We start from the raw sequence: 21,770 nt of genomic DNA, 5'->3' as shown, positions 1-21,770 counted from the left end.
AGTTATCTTCACTCGATAATTTAATCAACTTACCAACGAAACAATAGTAATAAAAACGTTTCAATAATACACACACACACACCTACAGAACTTATTGAAAGAAACATTTGAAAAAACAAATTTTAACACGTGATAAAGTTCTGCCAGCGATGAAGGTAGCTTTATTCTAAGGAATACTGGGCATGTTTCTCCCAATAATCTGTATCCAAGCGATCAAACAATCATAATGCGTTATATAAAGCTATTAATTTGACTAAAATGTGAGCTTCGTCTTTTTCTTACTACTACTTTCGCCCCCCGCTAGTACAGCGGTATGTCTCCGGATTTACAACGCTAAACTCAGAAGTTCGATTCCCCTCGGTGGACTGAGCAGATAGCCCTTTGTGGCTTTGCTATAAGAAACACACACACACACTACTGCTTTGAAAAAATACTATGTAAAAAAGTGGTATTATGAAAACTGAGCATTGGAAAATGTTTGAGATTGTTTCAGTTATAAAACTAAAGCATACTCCAGATATTGTGAAGGCAATACTTAATAAAATAAATGTTTGTATATAGCTAGCTTAAATTGGTTATCATACTCTATTAATATAGGATCCTATTAAAGTCAAAGTTAATCTATGCATATCTTACTTAATAGGCGTTGTATTTCTATCGATCTATTCTAATTCATCGTGATACAAGAACGGTGTTTAATGAGTTGATATATCTATGTGCGTGTATAATGGTTAGAAAAATTTCTTGAGGATCTATAATTTTTGGTTTGGTTTGAGTGTTAAACCCACAAAGACCAAGTGGAACAAGTCTTCGTCATGTAACACTTCATTTCTCAAGCTAAATACGGCTATTGTCTCAATCTCCTTTCTTCTTGACTGAATTTGAAAAAAAAATTGAACAAATGGTCGTGGTAAATATATTATTAATTTATTTGCTTATTATCGTCATATTATATATATAAAAAACTTTATTTCCCTTTTTAACTAAAATAAAATTATTATTTGGCATTATTAACTTCTGTATATTAAAATTCGACCCCTAAACATATGTTTGGTCATGTGATGATTTAGAAGTTGTAAATTTCTTACGGCTTTCCGGTATAAACAAGGATAATTCTTACTTTGTGTTTACATACGTATAAAGTGTGAATTGTGGAGGTATTATAAACTTTAATATTAAAATTTCAAAAATCAAAAGTGCTTATTAAGGTTTATACAAAACTTGAAAGATATAAAGTTACGTTCTCTGAATTTTAGACATTTAATTTGTGGTAATGATTGTATAAAAATTAAGGTAGTATGACTTTAATTTTTTTAAAGTTTTAGAGGACAGAGTATTTGATAGAAAATATTCCTTTCCTGTGAATGTTCAGGTGGTTAGAGCGCTTGACTTGCAATCTGGGGGTTGTGAATTCGAATCTCTGTACCACAAAATATGCCCGCTCTTTCAGCCTCGGAGTCGTCATAATATTCAGTCAATCCCACCATTTGTTGGTAAAAAGGAATGCAAGAATTGGTTGTGGGTGGTGATCGTTAGCATCATTTTCTCCAGTCTTTCGCTGCTAAATTCCAAACAAATCAAACCTGTATATATTTTACACAGAACTGAGTTTTCTTTCTAATTGGTATAGCCTATAGTATAGGTCATTGTTTTTAATTTTTTATTTTTCATGCTAATTAATTATTGTATAATTTTAAGTTATAAGAAATAAATCAGTGTGTTTCTCTTAAATTTAGAATCAATCATGAAGAGCTATGAAAATATATAAACTTTATTATTTGTAAATTTTAAAAGGTATTTATAATATAAAAACAGATGTACAAAAATAACATTTGTATAAAGTTATTTATCTTACAGTTATATAATTTGAAAATGGATGTCTGCTCATCCATTTTATATTAAAATATCATAGAAAGAAAATGAGTGAAAGAGCTATGCAAAAAACAGTAATATTTGTAGGTGTAAGGTCCATTAAGATTAAGAGAAATTTACAGATAAATCTTGATTTCTGTTTATGTTGTTAAAAACTTATTCTACTTCAAAATTTTTAAATCATAAATTTTGTGTAATGCTTTAGCAGCAAAATAATTTTTTAAAAGTTCATTCTTTGAGTATTGTTTATGGTGTTTTCTGCTAATTAAAATATTATATTTTTAAAGAAAATGCAATAAGCATGTGTGAACATTTTGTGTTGTGAATAGGTTTGCTGTGTAATTTTATAAAGCTTTCTTTATAAGTTCAGCATTTGGTAAATTCTGAGAATTCCGTTAACACCTGTAAAAACATGGATGACTAATTTAAGTTTTTGAAAGAAGGATGTTTTGAATATTTTCATAGAATGATTAATTAATTAAAACATTTTTATTATGGGGTGGGTACTTACACTATCAAGACTGTCAGAAATTGTATTTAGTTTTAAAATTACTTTTAGAAAGATAATACTTATTGATTAAATATTTGATTTTTTATGGTTAAATAAAAATGTAAATTGAGTGAAATATCACAACTTTCTACATTTGGTTAAATTTTGACTTGTTCTATTATTTTAAAATATAAGAATGTCAAGTCACATTATTACAATTTCATAACATTGTTTTATACAAAATTCTTCGTGATGAAAATAACTTTCTTGCTGGGATTAGCTCGAGTAAAAGCAATATGGCAAATGCTACATGGCTGTGATTTTGGAATATTTATTAACAGATTATTTATTTTCTTCTCATCACAGTGAAATATTTCAAACATTTCAAATGTTTATCCATAACTGCACCTTGATTCTTTTCTATCTCCACAACTAGTATTATAATGTACTCTTATTTTCCCATTAGGTTTGAGAAAATATTTTCTCTGTAAAACTAATATAGGTTAACTCAAAACACTGAACTTGTACTATATGATTTTCATGTTTCTTAAAGTGATGCTCAGCTCTGTGCCTCATTGCACATATTAAGATTGATTGGCTGTAAATTTTGCACACAGTGCCTTCAGTAATACCTATTGGTTAATACCTGCTTGTCATAAGCTATATAACATTGACAGCTATATTAACTGTAGATGATACATAAATATCTCTCTTTCACCAAAATATAATAACAGTTTTTGAAAGTGAGGCTACCATTATTTTCTAAAACAAACTTGTGTGTATGTATACATATATATATACGCACATCTTGTGTATTATTGTTTAAGAAAAATCTTGCAGTGACATGTTTATTGTCATAGTGGAGATTCTGTTATTAGTTGAAAATTGCTGTTTATTTGTTTCATTAGTTCATGTTTGAGATACAAATATTTTACTTTATTTAAATGTCATTTTGAATATTTATTAAAATGTGTTGTTGCTTAACTACTTACCCATATTTATGTGACAAATAAAATTTCTCTTGCCAACGTGATTGTAATAAAGCTTTGAACAGTAGTGTTACATAAACGTAGATTCATTATATAGTATCTATGTCATTTGATATGTTTTTCACATTCAGGTAGTCTTGAATTAGTACTGGTGGCAATGTCTGATGATAAGAGAGAAGAGAAAGTTAGATCCATTAAACTAACTGGATTTGGAGGATATGACTGTTTAGTAGTGGAAGAGACATCATGTCCTCACCCACAAACTGGAGAAGTGACCGTAAAGGTGAAAGCCTGTGGCATGAATTTTGCTGACCTGTATACACGACAAGGACTTTACACCTTTGATGGACGGAAACCACCATTTGTAATGGGCATGGAATGTGCTGGAATAGTGAGAGAAGTTGGAGAGGAAGTTCAAGATTTTAAGGTTTCAGTTTAATTCTAATTATATCCACAATCTATTTAGCATGACTGTATATCCTATATCTTTAAGGCATGTGTGTGTGTGCTTGTATGTTTGTGTTTAATTCATGATTAGTTTTTCACAGTCATTAAGTCATTGGTTGTTGCTTTTTTTTTTCTTAAATTTGTTAAATTATTCAAAAAGAAATTGAAGTTTGGCTCTGAAAGTTTAATGTAACCCATCACATCCATTATTAAACAATTTGGTTAAAGAAATCATCCATCATAACATGAAGCCTAATGCAAATGTAGTTTTTCACACCTGTAAGGCTGTTATACAAAACACCAAAAAAAAAATAATGTTGTGTACCTACACATGTCCTCATTATCAATCATATCATTTCCAGTTTAGGAACTTCAGCTAATTAGAAGTCAAAGCATAAGTCTGCATTTATGCTTCCAAAGCTAAAGCTGATCACCTTTAATTTTTTGTCTATGATTGTGTATAACCTTTTCATTATTATTAATCATACAAACCATACAGACAGATTATCTAAGTTCCTCACTGTTCAAACAATTGAATTGGTCAACTTTATTCTGTTGCTTCATAGAAAATGGTAGCTCTCTTCATCTGCATTGTCAGTGTTCAAACACCTTTTATACAATAAAGGTAATAGAACTGCATACAGCACTCTGAAACATGACTTAATCCCGTACCAGAATTACATTATCATTCTGAATCATATTTTCAAATTCATTTTCATGGACCTCAAAGTTGTATTAATTCATTCTTTAGCCACATGATTATGGGAATTTAAAAATCAATTGATTTTTGGACTCAATTTTTGTTTGATTAATCAGTTATTTTTACATAGAACTAAGAGAGTTGGAATAATTGAAAATAGTAACAATCAGAAAACACTGACTTTGATTATTTTATTATTTTTCTGAGTTGTGAGTTTACGTCATTTGATGAGTTAGGTGGACAAATAGCAACTGGCTTTTAATTAAAGTAAATGCATATTAAATATCATTTGAATTAAGTGTATAATTTTGATGGAAATAACTTTTAAAATGTTATGAAAGTAAATGATTTTGTTTTTTCAGTTTCATAAAACATCCAAGCAGTGTGGTATTCATAACAGCAGGACAGAATATGATTTTAGGGTATATCTACAGAAATATTGAATATAAGTCTAATTAGGTTACAATTTCTTTACACAGGCAACTGATTAGGCCACACTTGAACTATTCTGTTTGTTTAGTCTTTGGTTATTTATCTTTGAAAGGACATTGAAATGTTGGAAAAGGATTGGAGAAAGGTTACTAGAATGAAACCTGCAATAGAAAAGTTGTCATATGAGGACAAGTTAAGATCTATTAAAAATGTGGTTCAAGAAAATAAGAGTTAAAGGAGAGTCTTATTGAGATGTTTAAGATTATTAGGAGTATTGATAATATTTGATGTATTTTATTTTATACTTAATGGTAAGACTAGGTGATACAGTTATAAATTTGGGTAAAGTAGGAGTCATCTTCATACATGAAAGTTTTATTTTCCTAACAGGGTGGTTGACCTTTGGAATTGGTTGCCTTCAGGTTCAGTAGAAATAGTAAATTTAAGGGATTTTAAGGGATGGCTAGATGAATATTTTAATGATAAAATCTTATTGTGTGGATTAATGGATAGGACAATCTAGATGGATAAATATGTCCCTTGTTTTCCTTAAACATTATGTTAATTGATTAAATAGAACAATCCGATGAATGTGGTGATACAGATTGTTGTCCTAAGAGTAATATATACATTAATCACACGTCCAAGTTAGTGTATGAAGAAACGCTGTTCATACAGAGGCTGCATTCAATATTGGACCTTGCTATTCAAAAGCCACTTAAGAAAGTTTCCTTGTAGGGAATATCCACAAATCTACCTGAGATGCATTTTTAAAACTAATTTTCATGTACGTTTTTTTTCTTTTACATTTAAGGATCACAAGTCTTATTAAAATCATCAAATGTAGCTTATGAATTTATATATTCCTGTTGTGGAATATATCTGGTTTACATATAAATATACATGTTCCTGCTGTGGTATACATATCTTATTTACTTATAAATATACATGTTCCTGCTGTGGTATATATAACTAGTTTACTTCAATTTATGTGTTCCTACTGTGGTACATATATCTGATTTATTTAAAAATTTACATGTTCTAGCTGTGGTATATACACTGCTGGCCAAAATCTTAAGGCCAATGAACATAAAGAAAAAATATGCATTTTGCATTGTTAAACTCAACCACTTATTTGAGTAGAGCTTCGAAAGATGAAAATAAGAAAAGGGAAAATAAATATAAAAAACTTTTTTAGCATTTAATAGGGAAAATGTGAACACTATGAAATTAGCCTAAATACTTGCTGGTCAAAAGTTTAAGACCATACCAAAAACAGGGTAGGAAATACCCAACAAAAGGTCTCAGTAGTGAGTTGCACAGCAGTCATTGTGAATAACTTCAAACATTTGCTTTGGCATGGTTGATATAAGCATTTGCAGGAGGCTGGCTGGAATGTTATTCCAAGTGATGAAGATGGCTTCAGGAAGATCATGCACTGTTTGGAATTGACATCCATTTCTACAGACTTCCCTTGCCATCCACCCCTAAACATTTTCAATGGGGTTCAGTTCAGGGAAACATGCTGCATGGTCCAAAAGAATCTCATTATTTGCCATGAAAAAGTTCTTTGTCTTACGGGCATTGTAGATTGCAGCGTTGTCCTGCTGAAAGATCCAGTCATTTCCACACAAGCGAAGGCATTCAGTCAGTAAGGATACTTTCTTCAACATGCCAATGTAGCCAGCTGCTGTTTGATGCCCCTGTATAGCCAACATAGTTCATTACTACATTACTTTATGGTGGTTGTGAACCAACAGTTTATTACTTGGTCACATTATTAGTGATTATACATGTACCTTATCTTAGGATCTTCTCTATTTCTGTAGGTAGGTGACCGAGTGGTTTGTTGGAGCTTTCACTATGGTATGTGGTCTGAAGTCTCCAAGATCCCAACAACAACATGTCATCACATTCCAGATAGTATGTCATTTGAGGAGGCAGTTGCCATACCGGTCAGCTATGTGACTGCTTATCTGCTGCTTTTTGATTTTGGAAACTTGCGCCGTGGACAGAGTGTTTTGGTTCAAGCTGCTGCTGGTATGTCATTAGAAACGAACAGAACATTTGACTTTAGAAGATAGCTTATCTTTTGTGTGTATTTCTAGCTGCTTCCAGTATATTGTTAGAAACAAACGGAACATTTGACTTCAGAAGATAGCTTGTCTTTTATGTGTATTTATGGAATTTAGAACATTTTCTCCATACTTCCACAAATTGTTGTAATTATATTAGTTTGAGCCAACATTGGAATAAAACCTATTAAATTTTAAATAACTCTTGCTTTCTTGTTTCAGTTTTTTTATAGCATTAAAACTTTCTATATTACTATAGCTAACTATGTTATAAACAAATCAATCCCTACTCATCTTTATAAAATGTAAAGACTTTTTATTATACTTGTTCATTTCCCTTTTGTTAGCTATATTTTTTTGTTTCAGCAATACCAAGTGTGAGGTGACCATCTACCTGATTTGATTTTGTTACTCATTGAGATCTTGGCCAACTTACCTTAAAACTAAACAAATGCCCAAAGTAATATATTGTCAGTTTTTCAATATATATATTAGTTTGTTATAACCTGAAAACAAGCCAAAACAAAAATAAAGAAAATAATAAATGATAAAACACTGCACTAATTAAAAAGATCCCAGGGTACAAGCTACAATGTGGGATATAAAATGTACCCTAGGTTTTGGCGGTGACTGTGGAAGTAGAACACACTTTGTGGTGGGGATACATCATTTATTAGTCTTAACCTCCATTCACCAGTCTCACATGAAATAAAATAAAGAAAAATCAATAGATATAGAAATTAGGAGAGCGAGATGTGTGTGCTCAAGCCCACAACACCCCATATCACCCTTCACTGCCTGCAGACAGTTGTGAGAAGGTGAGTGCTCTCCAAAGTAAAGAAGAAAAAAAAATTGATTGAAAAATAAGAATTAGAAAAATAAGGTATTACCATGTTGAGGTAAGTAAGTTAAAAACTTACCTATTGAAGTTAACATTCCTGTCACTATTATGGTAAAAAGGCACTAATTGGTAGCCCAGTAAACAAATTATACTGGTATGAAGAGTCCCATCCAGTTATCTAAATAAACTAGTATAGCTCCCAACTACCACACATGCACATACAATAGTATTCTTTTCAGTACAATAAATGAATTACTAGGAGGGTGATAAGGTCCATCACTTTTACAAAAGGCTTGTCTGGAAATGTCACTTACATAGTTACTTAGATGAAAGTTTGTTGAAATGGTGAAATTTTGATACACACCATGAACACATTTTAAAATTCAGCTGGCTTTCTATGTACAATAACATTTAGTGCTTCTCAACCAATACTGTTAAACTGTTGTTAATATTCAGATATATTTTAAAGATAGTTCTAAATGGGTAAATTTTATGGCTGCCATTTTGTTTCATCACAGATTCTCCTATTAAGTACTACCATACTTAATGATATAGATTGATGTGAAATTTCTTAACTCTATGAATCTTTTTGGAAATTTATGTTTAGATTGACACAGTTTGTTTGAACATTTGTAAAACCATAGCAGTTGGTGGACCTGTCTTTTTCAGTCTGTGGAAAGTATTTGGGTACTTAAATTATTTTAAAGCAATTTACCAAACCTTTGTTGATCTTCAATCTTTAAATATTTACTCTCATGAGTGTATAAACAGTAATCTTTTGTTTGTGTACTTTCCTCTCTAAACGTACTTTGGATGTCTGACATACTTATAACTGTTACAGGTGGTCTTGGGTGGGCTGTTACACAGCTTTGCAAGACTGTAGAAGATGTGGTCATTTTTGGAACAGCATCTGCATTTAAGCATGAAATTATTCGTGAAAATGGCATCACTTATGCTATTGATTATCATTCTACTGATTTTGTCCAGGAAATTCAAAGTCATGCCCCAACAGGTAACTGACCTCATTCTGTAGATTTACAGGTGATAAAACTGTGACATTTTCTTTCCCATACAGAGTGAAACATTTTCCAGGTGTCTAGACTACAAGTTAGTTAATTAATTGATATAAGTATATTATAATTTCTACACAGTTATGGAATCTAGTTATTTTCAAAACCAAATTTCATACAGTTGTTCAAATCACAAATTATAACTTTATTAAACAGTGGGAACAAAGGAAAAAAGTTTTGTGTTAAACATGTTATGGATCATTATATTTTCAAGAGATAATATTATTTAGCAAATTTATAAACTTTTAACTACAGAACTGAGGAAAAATGCCAATTCAAGTACTATTTATATAAACCTTTAATCGGAGATGGGCAGAAAATTGTAATAAAATTTGATAAGTGCCTTATTTACATCTAAAGTCTTTGGAGCTGCACAGAAATAAAATTTGGAATATTTAAAACATTTTTTCAAGAAGTAAAAATAAGAAAAATAGCACCACTATTTTTCATCTCTGTCTGTATCATATATAGTCAGACTAGTATGTATGTGTCATACTTACTTATGTTTAAACTCTTTCAAGACACCAAATATTCTTCTTAAGGAATCAGTATAGTGTATAGCAAGATTCAAGATACTTTGTTTGTCAGGGTGAAAGCTTTAATTGATAATAGTAGTGGTAAGTCTAAGAATTTTAAGCAATCACTTTTCATTATTTCATTGAGGTACAATTTAAATAATTTTGTATTTTTATTCTTTAATGTCAAGATTCTTCTCTTTCATCAACAATTCCATGTGTTTCTTCTGTAACTGAAATCTTAGTGTGAGAGAAAACTGATGATGGCTACTTGTAATCTATTGATTTGTGAACTGGTTCTGTAGTAATTATACTGTGTTTATTTGGTCAACACAGTGGTAGAATAAGGTGTAAATAATACCACCAAAAGTAATTCATGCATCTAATTTTCTAGGTGTGAATATAATTGTTGATTCTCTCTCTGGTTCGGACTTCATTCGTTCTCAGAAGGTATTGAAGCACATGGGCCGCTTGATTCATGTTGGTAAGGGTTGTCATTTATTTAATTTCTGTAGTGCATATTGGTGTATAAAAGACATTTTATTATTAGAAATAAATGATTTTATAACATTAATTTTTTTCCTTTAATTGGACGCTCAGTGCTTCACTTTCCAGCTTCTCTAGGATCATTTGATTAAAAGATAAACTTTAACTGACAATAGAAAGTTTTTCTCAAAGTTTTGTACTGTCAGTTACAGTTTATGTTCTAGTGGAATGTCTCTGAAGAAGCTGGAAAGTGAAGTATTGAGTGTCTGATTAACAAAAAAGACAAATTTGGTGTTAAAAGGGTTATTTGCTTGAAGTTATAAGTATACTTGTATTTTAAAGTTTCAGTGTTTGTAACGTTATTTTATACTCCAAGTACTCATGGTACGGAAAGCTCTCTTTCACTACTAAAAGCATTTGTTTTGATTTTAATAATAAAATTGTTACTACAATGATAATATTAGTATGGTTTTGATGGATGTAATATTGAAGTGCATATGTGTTCTTACTAGTTAGATTTTAGAAGTTGATAGGATACTTTGAGTTATAAGTTATTGAATATGCTAGAAATTAATTAAAATCATTATGAGCTGTCATCATTTAAAGTAACATATTAGTAAATATCTACAAATATCACAATATTGTGTAGTTTATTTAGTGACTTGGAAATGCAATATTTGTAATAAAGAAAATAACTTTAACTTAGTACACTGTTAATATATTACTATCACCAATAATTAGCTTTGCACCTCAATCAAAGTGATAAATGTTGCATCCAACCTCAATATGCAACATTCAAAATAAGTTAATAGAGAAAATATGACTAAGAGAATTAGGTGCAGTAAATCACAAACATTCTTTTTTTAAAATGGATAGTTAACAAAAGTGAAAAAAAAAATTTACAATAAAATTACGCTTCCAACATATATGGTCTAACACATAAATTACAAATACTACACTTTCAATGATGCTCAGAAAAATGTTTATACATTTATTTTAACAGTTGGAGATAAGTATTAATCAACTGAAAAACTTTACTTAAATTTCAGTAGTACAAAAAGACTAAAAGAAAAAATAATAAACACTTTATCTGAAATGTTTTGTAAGTAGCTGCTTGGAACATTGTCATTTAATGATAAAAACTGTTGAACATTGTGAATGTCGTATAAAATGATATGATGCACAAATAAGGCTAAAATTAAAATTGAGATTGTTAACTTTCCCTAGTAACACCATTTGTCCAAATAAAAACTTTATGTGGGTTAATGAGTACACTAAACTTGTACACTGTTAACTTGTAGTCCATAAGTGTTAGTGTCATTTATACAAACTTGTGTTGGTTAACTGTCGGAACATCTGATACTTTGAAGTAATATAGCAAATATATGGAAGTTAAAATTTTTGCTTAACAACTAGCGATAAAGTCAGTAAGCAACTTTCATTTTATGGGTTCAGTGGAATGGAATATCATGAATGTCTGAGTATATTGTCAAACACATTTGTGGTTAATTAACTCAGTACGTGTTTGCAGGTATGATGAAATATTGTGATACAGTGAAGTATACTGCCATACTCAGTTACATTTAATTGGCTCTGTACAGGCTTTCAGATATGACAAAACCTCATATTACTGAATTTGTAGTCATACACAGTTACATTTAACTGGCTCTGTACAAGTTTCCATATGTGATAAAACATCACATTACAGAGTTTATTGTCATACACAGTTAACTGGCTTTGCATAGGTGTTCAGGTTTGATGAAACATCATGATATGGCTCAATATGTTGCTTTACACAGCTGTGGTTAACTAACTCAATACAGATTTGATGAAATATCGTGATATGACTGAGTTTATTGCTATACACAGTTGTGGCTTACTGACTAAGTACAAGTTCTCAGATTGATGAAACATAATATTGGTGGTATTAGTGCCATACATAGTGATGATATGTACTTGTTTGAGGAAATTAAATTATAACTATAATTGATGTTAGGAATAAAATATCAGTTTAGTGATGTTTTGTGGTGAATAAACAATTGAGTTAAAATACACTATAGGTTAAAATCCATCGACTAAAGAGCAGTGACAAAGAAAGGTTATTTCTGTAAACATTTTCTGAAAATAAACAAGATGGATATTTAATTTCTTTGTTAATTGTCAGTGATACAATTGCATACAAGAACCATTATAAACTGAAGTGTGCTTTTACAGTTTCAAAAATGTGCATGATTTATTTAGAGAATTATTATCATATTTTGCATTAAGTAATATTTGGGTAAGAACGTAATGCATGTTATTTCTAACAGTTCTTTAAAGAGTAGAATTTTTCAAATTTTTAAATACTTCACCATGCACTGGGTTAAGATACAATTATCAAATATTTAACTTGTGTAAATAACATCGTTGTGAATGAAATCACACAAATTATTGAAACCTGAATAATACAGGCCATTTTTGAAACTTATGAATAAAATCAGATATGATCTGGACTCTAATTATTGTCCTTAGATGTCGTTAAATTCAGAATAGGATGTGAGTAAAAACAAGTGTTGTTAGAATTAGACATTAATACACTTTTATTGGGAGTCCACTTTATGTTCCCTCATTATCAGTTGGAAGTGTAAGGACTTCCAACACAAAAATTCTGGGTTCAATTTCCGTCGGTGGACAGAGTGCTGATGGTATATTGTGTTGTTTTATGCTAAGAAAAATAACAATAGTCCAATTTACAGTTGCTAGCTTTTATTATTATTAGTTATTAGCTATGACTATGTAGTAGGCACAGGATATTAGCAAACACTAAAATATTTTCCTCATAGTAAAAACCACAAATTATGAAGTTATTTAAAACTGCACTATATCCATACAAACTGTTTGTATCACAAGTCTCTTGTGACTATAGATTAAGTGTTTAAAGTAATATTGGAGTATGAAATGATTACTGTGTATTAATAAATGTAAGTGGCTATTTTGTATGTTCAAGGAATCAGCAACATGATTGGAGGAGAAAAACGGAACTTACTGCGAGCGCTGAAAGTCTGGTGGCAGATGAAAAACATAAACTTGTTGAACTTGGTCAAGAATAACCATGCTGTGTGTGGCTTTAACATGGGAACACTCACTGAATATGATCCTACTCGGGTCAAGGAAGTGATGGGACATTTAATTCAATTTTATGAAAAAGGCAAGATTAAACCAAGAATTGATTCTGTGTGGAGTTTTGATGAGGTAATAGAGTTAAAATATTTAGTTTAACCTGCATGTGCTAGTAAACAGATAACAAAGTTGATGCTTTCAATTAATTCTACATGAGTTTTTAATTAAATAAAGTAAGAAGGTTAAATTATTTGTTTTGGTTTTAGAATGGGATAAGTGGGTTGAAATCTGTAATAAATTAACTATATAATTTTAAAGTTATATATCTTAAAATTTACCTGATCTATTGATTGGCACTGTACAGTTCTTGGTTATGGGAAAGAAATGTTGTCAGTGGTTGTTTTAGGGTAGGTAAGTTAGGGTGTTTGGAGTCTTATTAATTGCAACAGAGCAGTTGGACTCTGATTGGTTTTGCATGGGTCCTGATTGTGGTAGGACAGTTGAAGTCTGTTATTGATTGTAGCAGGATTTTTAAAATCTGTGGTTGTTTGTAGTATGAAAGTTGAAGTCTGTGATTGTTTGTAGTAGGATAGTTAAAGTCTGGTTGTGATAAGGTACTTAAATCTGGTTAGTTCTTATTAGCTCTGATTCTAGTGGGATAGTTGAAATCTGTGACTACATTCTTTCTGATGAGATAAATACATTTGAATAGTGTGCTTCCATTTGATATATTATCATATGGAATATTTAAATACTAATGGTTCTTGAATGAATTTTATTGTGGTAGAAATCTTTTAGACTGGTGGAAATAACATTAATGCTGTTATCAAAGTTTGTTTTATAGAACGAGAACTTGACAAATGTATTATTTGTCTTACTATCTGCACTTCATGTATTTGTATCTCAAAGGTTGTTGAAAGTAAAGTATGTTGAGGTACATATTTCTGTCTAATTATATGTTGATTTTATTAATATGTTGCTACAATATTGTTGTTTTTATAAATGTTTGTTATGCCCAGACTTTTAGGTCTTTTGACATGAAAATCTATAAATTATCCATTCTTAAAAATTTACACTATAACCTTATGAAACCCAAGCAAGTGGAGCATGTTGTGGTAAACTATGATGTTTTCTTGGGGAACTGCTGTAATAAGATTTACAGTACAGGTGTTTTACAAAAATATAATATGTTTAAAGAGTGATATTTTTTTAATAATAATGTTTGCTCATATCTTTTTAACTTTTGGAAGCTCGTTTAAAACATACTTATAAAAATTCTATCAGTGAAAATCCTGTAAAATTATTCAAATTCCATTCCTGGAGATTCTGGAAAGCTATGAAAAATTATTCTAAAAGTTACATCACTAGAAATTCTGGAATATTCCTTATAAATTTTATAAAAAACACTTCCATGTAATACTTTGCTTAATAAAAATAAATGCTATTATTAGTGAATGTTTTGCATTTTATGTCAATTGTTGTGAATTTTCTTCCTCATGAAACCTGAAACAATTTAAGATTCCACTGATGGCATGTTTAGTGAATAAAAATATCAGAAAAATGCAAGCTTAATTATGTGGGTTTGGGTTCAAGAGCCCTAGCATTTTTTGACTTTGTGCCCTTATGCTGTAAAGTGCATACCTTTTAACAATAAATAATTTCCTGGCTTTCCTAGCTGCAGGTCAGTAATACATATTTTAAGTTTGATGTATTATCTGGCTGCATCAGTATGAATGATGTATGTTTAAATTATGTGGTACCCATCCAGGTGACTACACCACCCCTTCTTCCAGAATCTTAGATTTGCTACTGAATAGGTTAGTACGATTGAATGTACCCTTAAAAATGCAACCCTTTTAAAGGAATTCTTAATTCTAATTCTTTGGTTATAATGTAATGCAAAAAGACAACTTAATTACATTTAAAATTTCTCAGTAATTTATATGGTTTGTGTGATGCACAATCACATTTCAGCTGAAGGCATAACCAAACCAAAATCCATACAAAAATGTTGAAACAAGAATGGTATACCAGGTCAACACATGGTTAAATGTTTCAGATAAACACAGTCCATCTTCAGTAGTAAATCATTTATAACACTTGTACATTACTTCATTAAATCTAAACACATTACAGATAATCAAAAGCCATGAGGTTACCATTAGGCCTTTTAGTATAGAATCTTATTCCAAATCACATTCATTGTAGGAAAATGTGTCTGAAGAATATAAGAGTTAGTGATAAAAGCTTAGACTACCATACAATATTTTATTATATTATACTAAATAGTAAGAACGGGAGTGGTGAATGTAATTTTTAATACTTCACATTTGTCTGTGCAGGTGGTCAAAGCAACAAAAAAAATGGTAAATAGGGAAAATATTGGAAAATTAGTCTTAGTACCTGTTAAGGAGAAAACAGACGGAGATCCCACATCACAAACGGTAGACTCATCCGTTACCATTCTGAATCCAGAAGATTAGAAGTAAACAGAGTACGCTGATTTTTGGGATGATTTTTTGATCTGATTTTTTCCTTTGTCTTTTTGCTCTGGTGATACTTTGGTTGGCATTTATAACATATTCCTATGTGCATATAGTCTATGTTTTTATGTATTAAATAAATGTAACAATTACTTAAACATAGTAAGAGAAACTATTCAATGTTGTTTTGTTGTTTACCAAACTTTTGTTACATTCCAAAGGTCACTACCAAACATTGATTTTACCAAAATGTAGTGATTTTTATTTTGTGATTGTAAATTACTTTGCATACAAATCCTAATGAAGTGGGGAGTAAACATTGTGTTTCTATGAGAAATGAAATTAATCTAAACATATTCTATCATATAAATTAAATAATCAAATGTAAGAAACTATTTTTTTTAAAGATTATATGTAGAAATTTTACTGAAGGCTTAAACAAAAGAGTAATTAAATCTGTCTTTGAAAAACAGATAGTCTATGTTTTTATGTATTAAATAAATGTAACAATTACTTAAACATAGTAAGAGAAACTATTCAATGTTGTTTTGTTGTTTACCAAACTTTTGTTACATTCCAAAGGTCACTACCAAACATTGATTTTACCAAAATGTAGTGATTTTTATTTTGTGATTGTAAATTACTTTGCATACAAATCCTAATGAAGTGGGGAGTAAACATTGTGTTTCTATGAGAAATGAAATTAATCTAAACATATTCTATCATATAAATTAAACAATCAAATGTAAGAAACTATTTTTTTTAAAGATTATATGTAGAAATTTTACTGAAGGCTTAAACAAAAGAGTAATTAAATCTGTCTTTGAAAAACATTAATTAGAAATTTTAATAAAATTAATATAGATGATACTAAAATATATTTTTGTAATTACAACTAATGTAAAAAATACTGATCTTAAAAATATTACTGTTCTTTAGCTAATGGAAAGAATTGAGCAGGAATTTTTAATTACTGCCAAACACAGTAACCCTAGTTAGGCATTTTGAAAGTTGTTTGTATTGTAATCTAAACTTTCATAAAGATTTTATGAAAATGGATGAGAAGTATTTTCCTTGTAAATGTTTATATATTATAGGTTTTGTACAATATTTATTGTTGTGATAAATTTTTACACTGTTAAAGCAATTTTTCATTATTGTATTGACAAATGGAAAACTATGTTTTAAGAATATGTTCGGGAAGAACCTGTAGTTTGTCATTTCTGCAGTAGGTAAAGTTCCCTAATTGGCATTTTGACCTAAACCATAAAAGCAAAAAATTGAGCTGATGTTTGAAAAGTTGAATCAAAGAATGAAATATATGAATCCATAGCTTCTTATTTACGTTTTTGTGTATCAAAACTTTACATACCTCAAGGATGCTGAAATCTCAGTGGTACATATTTCTAAGTTGTATAATTAATGTGTGCTAAATTTAAAAAACAAGACATATCTAAATATAAGAGAATATATTTTGCTAAGGTTTGAGTGGGCATTTTAATATATTTGTTTTACAAGCAAAAGAAAACTTTTAAGGATGCTTCTTCCCTCTGATTTCTTTAGCACATTTACTTACTTATTATTGTTATTGATTATATCTCATTTACATAAGTTGTGAATTTTGTGGCTTATACACATAAATTTCTATTATTATTATTTTTTTATGTGTGTTAAAATTTACCATAATTCAAATGCTCATTACACTAATAACTTTGTCTTCAAGTTTTAGTGGTAGTAAGTTGTTTTTGGCTAATGATAGAAAAGGTACAAAGCACATGTATCAGGTTTAATTTGTATATTTTATCATTATTGTAAAGCCAGTCATTCTAAAATTTTGAAATACAGAAAATAGCTGATATAGAGAGATGATAAGTTAGACTAACAATATTCAGTGATAAACTTCATCTCACTGAGGATTTGATTATATTTCCTTCATGATATTGTCCTCAGTGATACAAAGTTATTGAGTAATGCAACTCAGTATAGGATGAATAAGCTATACGTGTAGACCAACCTAATGGTTTTATACCTCCAGTTTATTTTTTATTTTCTATTGAATCATATTTTTTTATGCTTGCTGGTTTATAAGATTATATACAATGGATAGTGTACTTTTGTTTTTATTAATAATAAAGGTAGTTGTAATGAATAACTTTGTGTGTGTGCATTCTTAGAGTGTAATTTATTTACCAAATGTGTTGAAAGGAGTTGTTAAGGAAGAAGAGAAAGACTATTTTACTGGAGTTGCTACATTCACAAGTCTACAAAAGTATTTCTGTTTGAAATTTATTGTTTTGATCAAAACAAAAGGATAGAGTCCAAACTGTTGGGAATTGGTTTTCTACTGAACAAAACTGCAGAGACAACAGCTACATTTTCTATTTAAATGATTAACAGTTCTTCCCTCAACAAAATACACTGTGTAACATTTTGTGTACATATTACAACTAACCATGTTATAGGGCTGAAACAAAGAAGAGAAATGCAATGGTTTCATTAAACTGAGAAAAAGATTAAATCAAAGTATGTAAGGTTTCAACTACTCTGCTCCCATGATGCAAACTGTATTCATACTGTTTCTGATAGACTGTTTTGTGACATAGAGGAAATAACTGTAAAAAGTCTTCACTTTACTGACACTGTCAGAACAGAAAAACTGAAGGTGTTCTGATATTTAGTTGATGTCCAATTCCACACTGTTTTGTCTCAACTCTAATAAAACACATTAGGTTTTGCTCTTTCTAACTTTAGAAAGTTTGATGAAACTCTTGGAGTGTCTTAAATCTTTTTATTAAAAGGAAAGCCCTAAGAACACTCCAACAATTCTTCAATTACCCATTGAGTGAGGTCTACCTGTGATTCATTCATAGTCAACTATGTATCTTCAGAAATGGTATATAAAAGATTAATGAAGTAAGAAAAGCATGTCTGACATAATAGTTACATTGAAAGAAACCAAACAGTTAAGGGTGGGCAGGACCAATATTTCATCTCTGTCAACATAAAATCTGCTCTGATAAGGGATGAAATTTCTGCATCAGATGTTTCAGTATTTGAATCAGAAATGAAAGACTTCTGTGATATGTTACAAACATCTACTTAAATGGATGCAGACACTTTCAATGTCGGTGTTTACCCCGATGGTCCTAAACCAACCATTTTGATGGACATGAGTTGAGGTTACTTCTTTGTAACTAAGGAATAAAAATCATAGTGGATAATACAGCTGTGTTCAACCAAGTAACTTTTGTAAAACATGTACAACAATGTACGTTCTTGGAGGAGGATTGGAAAGGTAGGCTTTCTCATGAAAAAAATGGATTTATCTTCAAACAGTGTGAACATGTACCTAAAGTACTTGTGAGTTACGAAGCTGTGCCAGTACCTGTCTACCATTCCTTCAAATCACAGTAATGTGGAGAGAATATTATCTTTGAACGTGCAATGGGTGACAAGAGAAACTGTATTAAAGTGAGTACATTGGAGGAGATTCTTCAAGTCTTAACCAGTTTAAAAATTAACTGTATCCAATTTTACAACACTCTGGTTAAACAAAATGTCATTTTAAGAAACAACTAAGTCAAATAAAAACAAGTTTTAAGAGATTAAAAATATCGAGTTTTACCTTTACAAAAAGTAAAGAATTAAATTAGTGGAATTATTTTCAAATTAACCTGTAAAATTTATTCATTAAATTCTTCCCTAAAATAATAATCCAAAAAATGCCAGGAAATGTTTAAGCAATGAAATTAAACCATTTTAGGAATTATTATTACTTTTTAACCAGTAGAAAGTTCCAGAAGAGTACTTGGAAACCCCTTAACACTTCTATATGGACCAATAACAAAACTTTAATTCTCAAATTGTAATGATTGTAAAAGATAAACTAGAGAGCATTTGGGATGGGATAAAAATCTGTACTATCTATTCCTGCCTTCCATCATCTAGGCGTATGTATATATATATACATTAACCATGGATAGAGAAATGATTATGCCATGTTCACAGTGGCGAAACATTATTTTTAAATGATGTATTTTTATCCTTTGTAACTGCTTCTTGAAATTTGAATAGCTTTTAGACATTGAGGTCGAAACCGTTGGAGCGGCTATTTTTGACAACCTCCCCCTCTTTTTTTTTTCTCTCTCTTTTTCGAGCGAGACAAATCAGCGCCAGTCAATTTTTTTTTCCCCGGGATTAAAGTACAACTAGTTTAAAACTGGGACATGACGTTTGGTAACCCTAACATCCTTCATCATTAACTTGTTGAACGTTATTTCTGGCATCCATTTCATATCTACAAAGATATCCCATACCAATTTGTATTTAATTTTTTATTTGTTGTGTTAATTTTACTTCCTAGCTTTATGATATAAATTGCTATTCACTCGCACGCATTTAACCTGAAAGTCTATAAGTAGATATTTTTCTGGAGATCTAAGGATTTGCCTGTCGCACTGTAGATCCAAGGTTCACGCTCTGTTGCAGGTACAAAATAGAAAATCAGATCGCTATAGCTACTTTGATGTCGTGGGTTCAGCGACCAAATTTTATTATTTTATTAAAACATTTCACGAGTTCCCAGTGAATGGTTTTACCTAACTGACTTCCTTCTAGTTTATCACTTACTCGTGAGTTCGAATCCCCATCACCGAACATACCTTTCAGTCGTGAATACGTTATAAGTTACGATCAATCCCATTATTTGCTGGTAAAAGAGTAACCCAAGGACTGGCAGTAGATGGTACTAAATAAACTTGACTTCCCTCTAGTTTATAGTCTAGTCTAGCGTTGGTAACTCTCGAATATCTTTGCACAAAAATCAACATTCAAACCACAAAAGAGAAAAACAAGAACAAAATGTTTGGGCATTTGATGCTATACTTGACAAAATGCTAATTTATCAAATCACAACAGCTCAAGAAATTATAAACTTAAAATTTCCAGGTGTTATCACTGTACTGAAGACAACTATACATTTCTTAACGTCACTAAAAATAGTTGAGTACTCTCTCCCTTTACTGTACCGTAAAGCTTCCAGAACCTGAGAGTGAAAAAAAAAAAAGGATGGACGCTACGAATTCTGCCCCTGTGCTTGTCATACAAATAATTAGTATAACTAAATAAAATATAACATATGATGACAGAAAAATCTTAAGTTAAAAATAATCTTCATAATAGCTTTCTGCGTATGTCAAACATAAAAAAACTGTTTACAATGATTATACCAAATAAAAAAAAGTAAAGTTTGCAAAACAACTTCTAAATTTCGAAGATTTATTAATTTGTCTGACGAACACTAGATGAAAGAAAAAGATTAGCCAATTAAATCAATTCTTGTATCACGAACAAGATTTTAGTTTGGGTATGGGTTGAACAATTTGAATTATTTTAACCTTTGAGCAGATTTATATATTTTTTTCATCGCTATTCATTTCACACAATCAAACATCATTTTGCCGTATGCCCAAAGGCATAAATTTACTAAAAAATGATGTTATACTGGTCTGTTTCAAGAATACTGATCTCTAAAAATAAAATTATTGAATGTGTGTTTTCTTATAGCAAAGCCACATATGGCTATCTGTTGAGTCCGCTAAAATTATTGAACCCAGTGTTAGACTAGTTGCATAATGTATACTTTTCTGACAATATAAAGTAAATTATCTGACATAAACAAATATATGACGTATTTTAATTCACAATTGTTAATTTTTTTCCACAACGTTATGGTTGTATATTCATATAGTTTCAGCGTGATAAATCAGGTAAAGTTAGACATTGTTACACTGTTTTTGAATATAACATTTTTCTCAAAAACTGACTGCTATTTTAATTTCGTAAAATACATTCCCACTATAATATTCAAATTACTACTAGTAATTAAATGTTTCCTTTTCTTATAATTGTAATTAGTATTTGTAAAAACACTACTCACTAAGCAGTCGTGGCCGAGTGGTTAAGGCGACGGACTAGAAACCCGTTGGGATATTCCCGCACAGGTTCGAATCCTGTCGACTGCGATAGACTGTCATATCATGTTTCAAATACTACATTTTAAAATTAAGGAAATGACAAATCTCAAAATATGTTTATTATTACCACATAATTACTACGTTTTACCGTGAACCATATATTCGCAATATTTAAAATTAAGGATATGTTAACTTAACAAATCTTATAATAAACCCAAGAAAAAATTAATAAATTTCGTTTTGCTGTTTTTTGTGATGTTCTTTCTTTTTGTGAATAGAAGACAAATACAGTGCTA

At 30.2% G+C, this 21,770-nt stretch overlaps 1 protein-coding gene and 1 non-coding gene across 3 annotated transcripts; both read left to right on the top strand.

The window, feature by feature from the left end:
• The first annotated feature begins 1,040 nt into the window (after positions 1-1,040).
• On the top strand, positions 1,041-17,645 carry LOC143252489 (synaptic vesicle membrane protein VAT-1 homolog). Of its 2 annotated transcripts, none has more exons than XM_076504703.1 (7): positions 1,041-1,157; positions 3,483-3,778; positions 6,760-6,970; positions 8,688-8,858; positions 9,826-9,915; positions 12,904-13,148; positions 15,359-17,645. In XM_076504703.1, the coding sequence occupies exons 2-7, from the start codon at positions 3,509-3,511 to the stop codon at positions 15,497-15,499; spliced, it is 1,128 nt and encodes a 375-aa protein (XP_076360818.1). In that variant the 5' UTR covers positions 1,041-1,157; positions 3,483-3,508; the 3' UTR covers positions 15,500-17,645. The 2 variants fall into 2 exon arrangements, with proteins under 2 accessions (XP_076360818.1, XP_076360819.1); XM_076504704.1 differs by lacking the exon at positions 1,041-1,157 and adding an exon at positions 1,404-1,624.
• A 3,795-nt stretch (positions 17,646-21,440) lies between these two features.
• On the top strand, positions 21,441-21,522 carry TRNAS-AGA (transfer RNA serine (anticodon AGA)). The gene has a single exon. It is a non-coding gene; the product is annotated as a tRNA-Ser (tRNA).
• The last annotated feature ends 248 nt before the right edge of the window (positions 21,523-21,770 follow it).

This window comes from Tachypleus tridentatus, chromosome 6 (genome assembly GCF_004210375.1).
Source record: "Tachypleus tridentatus isolate NWPU-2018 chromosome 6, ASM421037v1, whole genome shotgun sequence".
NCBI lineage: Eukaryota > Metazoa > Arthropoda > Merostomata > Xiphosura > Limulidae > Tachypleus > Tachypleus tridentatus.
Note: the sequence above shows the minus strand (reverse complement) of the source record. Positions and strands in the feature narration are given on the sequence as shown.